A 9241-nucleotide genomic window follows, 5' to 3' on the forward strand; every position below is an offset into this window, starting at 1 on the left:
CTGAAGTGCATGTACTTAGATCCGCTCACCGCAGTGTTTTCTCTGCGGTAAGTCGACTGCTGTTGCTCCCCAGTCAACACCACCTGCGCCTCTCACTCCAGTGGAGTACTGGAGTCGAAGGGAGAGTGCTCGGCGGTTGATTCATCGTGTCTAGACTAGACGCAATAAATCGACCCCTGCTGGATTGATCTGGTGGGTAGTATAGACACACCCTTATATGCTGCTTTACTGTCTGTACTTTTGGATTTTTGCTTGGGGGTAGTGGAAGAGGCCTACCTCTCCAAGGTGATAAAGAATGTCCTTTGTCTTCAGTTACACACAATGATCCCCTTCATGATTTTGGGATTCCACACTCCTTGTTTCCTCTTAAATTCTGCAAAGGCACTTGATAGTCATTCTAACGCTGCATAAGCCTAGTTCTGTACTTTGATTTTACATAAGACATTTATGTTCAAAAGTTTCACAATAAATAGTTATACTGGCCTAGATGGGTATATTTTATTTTAACCTTCTGTAGTGTTCTGAATGCAGAACAGTTGAATCTCTTCTAAATCATTATTTTACAAATTTTGTAATAGTTATTTGTATTAGCTTGTAACGTGGGAGTTGAGAGATAATATGAAATTTAAGGAAGAAAACCTGTGTTTAATGGGGGAGAAAAGTATGCCTGCAGTGAGAGAAGAGGACAGGGAAATACATATCAAACTCCCCCCTAGACCCAATCTAGTATAGTTAATTTTCAATGTGTAAACTCTGAAATATGGATCAAACCTCATGTTTGGTCTGTATTTGTGAAAGGTTAGAATCCCAATATAAAAATGTTAACCCAACATATAGCATAAGTGAACACTATAGAGACAGGTATTTGGACATTTACGTTTGTCTTGCCCAGTTCCTATATGTTGAGGCCTAGTACTTTCACCCTGTCTGAAGAAAGGTGCTTGAGTCTGACAATTTTTAAGGTATCCAAGAGCTCTTAAGTAAAGTTGAGTAAGCCAACTAACAAATCAAAATGGTTGCGAAGTATTAAGCCAAAATAATAAACTATGACAAAAACAGATGGAGCAATCTGCTTGTGGTTTTTACAAACCTGTTTTCTCATGACCAAGTTCAGAAGTGACCTGAGTCAGCCCTTACAATGGGCTTCAGGAGAGCTTATCTAACAAGTCTGTGCTCTGAACTTCAAAGTCCAAACCAAAGGTTGGGTTTTCACACCTATATCAAAAGAAAAACCACCATAAGGAGAGAAGCAGCCTTGTGCCTAGCTCAAGACAGTGGGTGAGCTCTAGCTAAATTCCGCTATCTGATGACTTTCAGCTCCAGATCCTTCCACTTCTGAGCCACAACATCCAAGATGTGGCAGCTGTCACCACACCGACAATTTTTCCTGTTGTATTATTGGTGATTCCCCAGATCCTTTTTGCCCATCCATCACGTATGTCGTCTCCTTCTCCAGGAAGAGCCAATACAGGCAATTCACTGCTGTCCCCTGGTCTCTGTTTCCAGTGGGGGTCTCAATCTGCATTCTCAGATAAGAAAAGGAAAAAACTAAAAATGTTGATGTATGAGGTGTGGCAGGTAGGGATGGGATGAACAAAAACAAAGGAGAGGTATATAAGTAGGGCCCTACCAAATTCACAGACCATTTTGGTAAATTTCATGGTCATAGGTTTTAAAAAACCTTAAATTTTACAAGTATCAGAGGGATAGCTGTGTTAGTCTGGATCTGTAAAAGCAGCAAAGAGTCCTGTGGCACTTTGTAGACTAACAGACGTATTGGAGCTTGAGCTTTCGTGGATGAATACCCACTTCGTTGGATGCATTTTACAGTTTCAGATATCTAAATACCTGAAACAGGGTTCTAAACAGGATGGATCTAGACTGTTCTCAGTAGTAGCAGATGACAGAACAAGAAGCAATGGTGTCAAATTGCAGTGGGGGAGGTTTAGTTTGGATATTAGGATAAACTTTTTCACTAGGAGGGTGATGAAGCACTGGAATGGGATATCTAGGCAGGTGGTGGAATCTCCCTCCTTAGAGGTTTTTAAGGTTAGGCTTGACAAAGCCCTGGCTGGGATGATTTAGTTGGGGATTGGTCTTGCTTTGAGCGGGGGGTTGGGCTAGATGACCTCCTGAGGTCCCTTCCAACTCTGATATTCTGTGATTCTGAATTTGGAATTTCAGTGTTTCACAGTGGGGGTCCTGACACAAAAAGGGCTCATGGGACAGAGGGGTCGCAGTTTTGCCACCCTCACTTCTGTGCTGCTGCTGGTGGTGCCACTGCCTTCAGAGCTGGCCAGCTGCCCATCTCTGAAGTCAGCGGCGCCACTAGCAGCAGTGCAGAAGTTAGGAGGCCCAGTATGACATTATCACCCTTACTTTTGTTCCAGCTCCCATAGCAGTGCATAAATAAGCATGGCAATACCATACTGTACCACCGTTACTTCTGCACTGCTGCTTCTGACAGTGCTGCCTTCAGAGCTGGGCTCCTGGCCAACAGCTGCAGAGCTTCCTGCAGCTGGAGAGATTCCTGGAGATAGGTCTTATCCAGCCTCTGGGCGCCCTTGTAGGGAAAAAAGTCTGATCCCTCCCCACCCTGACCAGGACTAGCAGCTGGAGTCCAGCACATCGTAGGAGCTGCTGTCTGGGGCATCCCAGCCTTGCCCCTCCTCAGCTCTGGGCCCAGTGCTTGTGGAGGAGTGCAGGGGGCTACACAGCCACCCCATAACCACAGCGTCCTGGGCAGTCACCCACCCATAAGGCTGACCTTGCCACCCAAAAGTGATGAATTCTCCCCCCCGCCCCCATAACATGCCATCCTCACTTCTGTGCTGCTGCTGCTGGTGGCACTGCTTTCAAAGCTGGGTGCATGGCCAAAAGCTGTTGCTCTCCAGCCACTCAGCTCTGAAGGCAGCACAGAAGTGAGAATGGCCAGATTTCACATGGAGACTAGATTTCATGGTTCATGATGGGTTTTTCACGGCTGTGAATTTGGTAGGGCCCACATATGAGGTATCTTATGACACATTATTCATCCTGGGAAGGAAGGCATACTGTTTCCTCTATCCATTCCTTGTCTCCTGGAGGATAGGGTAAATAAATTCTTTCACTCATTTCAGGAGCCTTTGTTCTTGGTACTGTGAAATTAAAATTTCTCCTTATAATCAGGCAGGGTTGTGACCTGTAATACTCACACTGAACTGACATATAGGTTTAGGTCTGAAATATTTAGATACCTTAATACTGAGTATCCCTTTTAGGATAAAAGGAAACGCCTTGAAATTAAAACAAGTGAAAACTAGTTAAAAATATTAATTTGTGGAAATTACACCATATGATATTAAGCCTAATAGTTTAGTAAAACTAAAACAAATATCACTATGGAAAGTATCTGCAGTTATCTGCATATGCTGTAAAGCATAAGGACTAATGGTCTAAACGATCAGTGGCTTGGATTAGAGGGATACTTCCCCTGTGCAGCATTATATGGTTAAATGCATTATACTTCATACCTTCCTCTGAAGGATTTGGCACTGTTGGAGACAGAATACCACATCTATTAATTCTTGATGGCAGTGGTGACTGGAGCTATTCTGTGCTGCTTTTAGAATTATCATGCAAAGTATGTATTTTAAACCAATCTTATGAAAGGCAGGTGTTAATTAGAACTTTGCCAGGCAAGGTTTAGCACAGAGAAATAAAATTAAAGAAAGTGTGTGAATTCCTTTCTGGGGAAAAATAAGTTTTCAGTATTCATTTTTAGTTGCAGCAATTGTCACATCTAGATTCCCCCTGGTTAGGGCAACTAGTCAGATGGGAACCTTTTTGATTAGCATAAGATTTTTTTCTGAAGGCTTCAAAGGATTTTATTTGTTCAGAAAGACCTTTTCATCTTAAAATTCATTTTGTCACTGTTTCTGTATTCACTGTAAGAAAAGGCTTTAGAAGTTAGATTCTCGGAATTCTGTGTGCAATCTAATCAGAGCAGAGAATTTATAGTCTACTTAGTGACCAATGTAGTAAAATAAATGTTCATATCTAGTATTGCTACTTAATTTTATATACCTAAATATTGTGTAAAGCTATCTAATTTATTTATTCTTAAATAGCTACTGCCAAGACAGTTTTATATCTAGAATGTAAAAAAAAACCCTCTCTACATTCAACATGTCATTCATTTAAGGTTTTTTTTTCATGTTTGCATAAGGATATATCCATAATTTACTCCCCTGCTTGAATTGCCAAGGATATACTATAGCATTGCACATTATTCTACTGATAGATTTTACATATAATCAGGTAAGTTGTTTACTGGAGTATAGAAACTTCCAGAGGGATTACTGATGTAAAAAAATAAATAGGCGCACACGTATTACAAAGCCATGCACATTACTTTGAGTGCATGCATATGGGAGTGTTACATTTTACTGATTCACTGTCAAGCTGCCAAAATTGATGATGATTAACCCCAATGAATTAATGAAAATTCTATTCCTTCTGTATCCAGTTTCAAAATATACATTATTGTATAGTAAGATAAATCTGTCATACTTGTTTATGGAAAACTTCTGTCTGTTAAATTGATCTAAGATTGAGCTGTTTTCTGATACTAGTATAAGGATAGAAGGCTATAAAATAAGTTGTACACAACAAGTATACAAGATTGATCTTGGGTTTTGTACAGGATTTAATCAGAATTTGAAAACATTTAGTTTTAATTCGTAAATAATAGGGAAGTCCATCAAATTCACTAGATCTCATACATTCCTACCATTTATAAGAGACTATTTTACGTATTGCAAATAAAGCTTTGTATTATCAATGATTCAAGTAATAGTAAAATAAATATTACAAACATCTATAAATCATATTACACTAAACATCTGTACGGTGTAAATACTTGTATATCTGAGTTTTTGTGGTCCTGGAAATAAATGAGGTAAACACTCCTCTCCATGTACGGATGTTTTTTCACTAATGTAAATAAGTTACCTTCAGGCATTAGGGAACCCTAAAGAAATAGTTGTTTTCATCACATTTCAGGCTACTGTAAATACCACATTTTCAAGCCCTGTCAATAGAAAGCTTATTGGCTATTAGCCAGTGAAGCTGGCTAATATTATCTTGCCCGGCAGTTGGATATCTTAGTCACTGCACTCTGCTTAAACCTACCTGTGACCAGTGCTCCATGCCCCTGTTTGCTTTTTTTGCATTAAACAGAACAGTGAATGCTCAGCACCTAGACATAGAAAAATGTGTATACACACCCTCTCCTCCTAGTGAATAAAGATCTACTGGGACACAATGTGGAGGTTGGGAATGAATGGTACAGTCTTCTTTCCTCTTCCCCTTCCTTGGTACTGACTGTTGGGAAGAGGGGAATGTGGTCAAGAGCTTTACCCCATCAACCTATTTCCCTGCCACCTGCCTAAGACAAAGCAGCTAGGGAAGTGGTGCTCCACGTTTTCCAGGCATCACTTGTCAAATCCAATATGAAGAATAGCAAAAGCCCTTCTGCTCCTTCACAGCCAGGGTCTGTCACTGGAGCCCTCTGGGCCCCTTTATCCTCAGTATGCACTTCTGGCTAGTGGATATCTCAAGGTCTTGTTGAAAATTACCACTGTATGGAATGGCAACTGCTGAACTAAACTTTACAGAAGATATTCACAGCTGCAATGTCTTTGCAGTGTTTTCTATGGCTGTACTTTGGTTACATTAAAAAATATTTGATAAAAGCACACAATGTGACCTGGATTAGGTAATATCTTTATTCTTGTCCCGAGTAGTTCCTGTGAGTTTGCAGGGGATCTGTTTGTCTTTAGCGGACATTGCCTGATGTCACAGAACTACTGCGTATCACTGATTGAACTTGACAGGTTTTTGCTCAAGAGTGAAACACAATTAAGCCAGCATGATGACCTTCCACCTTTTTGAAAAGATGGGCCTCTTACAGCAAAGATGAATTTATTGGCAGAGCAGTTTGAAACTGTTTCTGCTTAGCCATCTCCACACTTAATCTTTGATGAAAGTAAAGAATTGGCAAATAGCTACAGTATCCTTCACAAGTGAGAAATACTGTTTCTCCTTAATGACTTTCCATGAAGAGCGCGCTCTCACTTTTTTGTTTTACTCTTCATGTGACATTTGTGACTTTTGGTTGAGAAGTAAAATGACTTTAGAGTTTATTTCTAATGTACTACTATAGATGAGCAGTTGTATTTTATACTTTAAGACTAGGGTCCATTTTTAAAAATTCTGTATTTGTACAGCACCTAGCAGAATTCCTGGTCCGTGAATAGGGTTCCTATATGCTATGGTAATACAAATAATTAATACATGTTCTCCTCTTTTCTCCAGGTCTCCTTCAGGATTCTGATCATCCTTACAGTAGATTTGAGAATGAATGAAAACAGACACTGTTGAATCTCCTCATCGAAAGCTAAGATTCCAGGATAAATTAGCACTTTTATTTTGCTTTTCAGCAATCTTCAGGCTTCTTTTTTTTGCTTTTTTTCCAAGTTTTCAGACAGTAAAAATCAATGCGCAAATATTTATTAAATATGTATATTTTAAATCTGGCATAGTTACCTTTTAGAACTAAATTTTTATAAACACTTTTTTGGTTTTTGAAATGTTTGCCAATTGTGCTCTCATTAAATGTGAAATGTCACCTTTCCTCTTCTAATAAATCTTTTCTTTGGAATCTGGTTTAAATAGTTAGCTTCCTAATCATGTATTTGAAGTAATATCCTAGCTCACTTTTCTCTTAATAAATAAATAAACAAACAGAATTCCTCTATTCCCATTTTCCTAAATAAAGATTTTCTTTCTAAATCTGTTGCATGCATATAAGTGGTGGTACAAGTAAAGGAAGTGTTTGACACTACAGAAATATGGTATTAGTGTTGATGTGAAATAATTACAGTATACAAATTCTTTATTATCCAAATAGTATGTATAGTATTTTAAAGATGCAAAATGTGATTTTTTTTTTTTTATTTTTTTTTTTTTGGCATAGCATAATCTGATATAATATCCTGGTAATATACGAACATTTTTATGTCCTTGGTGTGGAGAAAAAAGTCTTGAGTTGGTAAAACGGGCGCAATCTTTTTTTGAAATTCATGCAAAATCTGAATATACATTTGTATATAAGCTGGAGAGATAATATCAGGCTGTTTTAAAATGCTTTCTTCCATGAACAGTTCTCTAAATTAAAAATACTGCATAATACCAAGATAGCATCAGTTTAACAGTATAATGATTCCATATTTTTTACCTTTGAGTTTTTTGTGGGTAATGTTCATAATGTATTGAGTTCTGTCATCTTCCTGGATTGGTGGATTTTCATTTTTTTTTAAGTCTTTACACATAAATACCTTCATTGAGCATTTTAAATAACTTGCTGACATGATGCAGCATGCAGAGATTCATTCTTTTTTCCTCCTTCATATTTAGTGTAAGTTTCCAATTCTGTATAGTTGGAATTTCCTGTGTACTATCTTCTGCTGAATAAATTTACAGTACTGAAGGCTTTTGTATGTTTTTATCAACCTTGCTGAAGGAGAACTCTAACTAGACCTCTTGAATTCAGCTATCCATTGTGTTTCTTCCTAAAGAGGGCTTCTGTAAATAAAAAAACCTATTTAAGGAAATGATCAAATATAGGGTTTGAGTAGGGAAAAGGAATGCAATTTGGCTTTCTCTGGTCCTCTGACAAAAAGAAAATCTAACACCATGTTTTTTATTCACAGTATGAAATGGTTAATGCCTTAGTACGGTCAGATGAATTGCCATTCTTTGCAGTATCAAAATGCTTGCATATACTTGAGCTATTAGTAATTAGATTCTATCACTCATCTCAGACTAGTTTCCATTTTTGTTCTTTGGTTTTCCTTCTGAGAATATTTTTCCTCAACAGATATTTTTATGAAAACAAGCAACTGCCGGTTCTTGGATCCCCAGTATAATTGAAGACGTAATGTAATTCTGGAGTAGTAGTTGTTTTTTTTTTATTTGCTTGAAACTCATGAAACTGAGCACAATGGACTAAGCACTGTTTGCTATGTTTCTTGAACTGTCTACTGTTCTCAAGTCTAAAGTACTATTCATATTTCTGTGTAAAGAAGAATATGTGATAAGAGTGAGCTGATAGCATGGAAATAAAGCATAGTGATTTTCCCAGGAGATGCCTTCAGTAAAAATGATGGAGGTCTGCCTGACATCTCTCAGCCCAAATAGTGACATTCATGACTTAATAAAAAGCATTTTTTTGCATCTGCTATATGTGAAAAGCTGTCATGTACTTGAACAAAAGGGGAAAAGCTGTCAGTATGACTTAAGAAATTTGTATTGGGTGAAGAAGCAAAATATTTTGAGCATATGGAATTAGTATTTTTTGCTAATGTTATGGTTTTAAATATAAGGTAGGTAGAACTGTTACCTTTCCATTAAACAAACTAGTTTTGTAGCTCTTTTGCCAAAATTGCAAGCACTAAGAAAGTATCTGTTGGAAACTATATAATCAGTCTCTTAGCGCACATTGTGTATGAACCTTTTACAGTGTGAAACAGTAAATGGGGCATAGCAAAATGTAAAGAGTAAACAAATTCTCGTAACACTTCAGACTAAAAGTTTAGCATTCTGTAGTCCTGCTTCTATTGAAAGCAAAGGTAAGCTTCTACTGAACTCAGTATTGGACTGCAGTACCTCAACTATCTACTATGAAATGTGAAATAATTCTTGATGAACTTCTCAAAATACTTCCAGTTTGGGGATGTATGTGACTTATTTCTCAGCAGTTTGTCCTGAATTTTGTGTTCTCAGTTATGACCCATGGAGGCACAGTTACAATTTCTTCCATAAAAAATACTGGTTTTGTCTTAGGGCGAAGGTTGACGCTCCTTGAATTTTAATTTAGCTCCTAGCAATTGAGTGAAATAGCATCAGATGGATGTAATATAACATCTTTCTTTGTCAGTGCTCAGGTGTGTGCTAGACTCCTTTGTTCATTTTCAATAATGAGATTCCCTTCCCCCACATTCTGTGGACAAAGCAAACAGAATGATAGTGTAAATAAACAAATCTAAAGGGAACAGAGTACACATCATGTCTGATAAACCCAGTGCACATTGTTGATGATTCTTGCTACAGATTTGCACAATAAATATCCTCCCCTTCACTTAAACTGGTTTCCTTCATTTCATCTGTTTTCCTTTTCACTTCAGCAGATATTGTCAGT

General features: G+C 37.9%; 1 protein-coding gene across 2 annotated transcripts in view; it reads left to right on the forward strand.

The window, feature by feature from the left end:
* LOC116835352 (pituitary tumor-transforming gene 1 protein-interacting protein-like) overlaps positions 1–7531 on the forward strand; it is a 56400-nt gene extending 48869 nt beyond the window's left edge. For both annotated transcript variants that reach the window (XM_032798145.2, XM_075062338.1), the window contains one exon: positions 6358–7531. In XM_032798145.2, coding sequence (XP_032654036.1) covers positions 6358–6407 — 50 coding nt within the window. In that variant the 3' untranslated portion in view covers positions 6408–7531. The remainder of the gene's footprint in view (positions 1–6357) is intronic.
* The last annotated feature ends 1710 nt before the right edge of the window (positions 7532–9241 follow it).

The sequence above is a fragment of the Chelonoidis abingdonii genome, chromosome 2 (genome assembly GCF_003597395.2).
Source record: "Chelonoidis abingdonii isolate Lonesome George chromosome 2, CheloAbing_2.0, whole genome shotgun sequence".
Taxonomy (NCBI): Eukaryota; Metazoa; Chordata; order Testudines; family Testudinidae; genus Chelonoidis; species Chelonoidis abingdonii.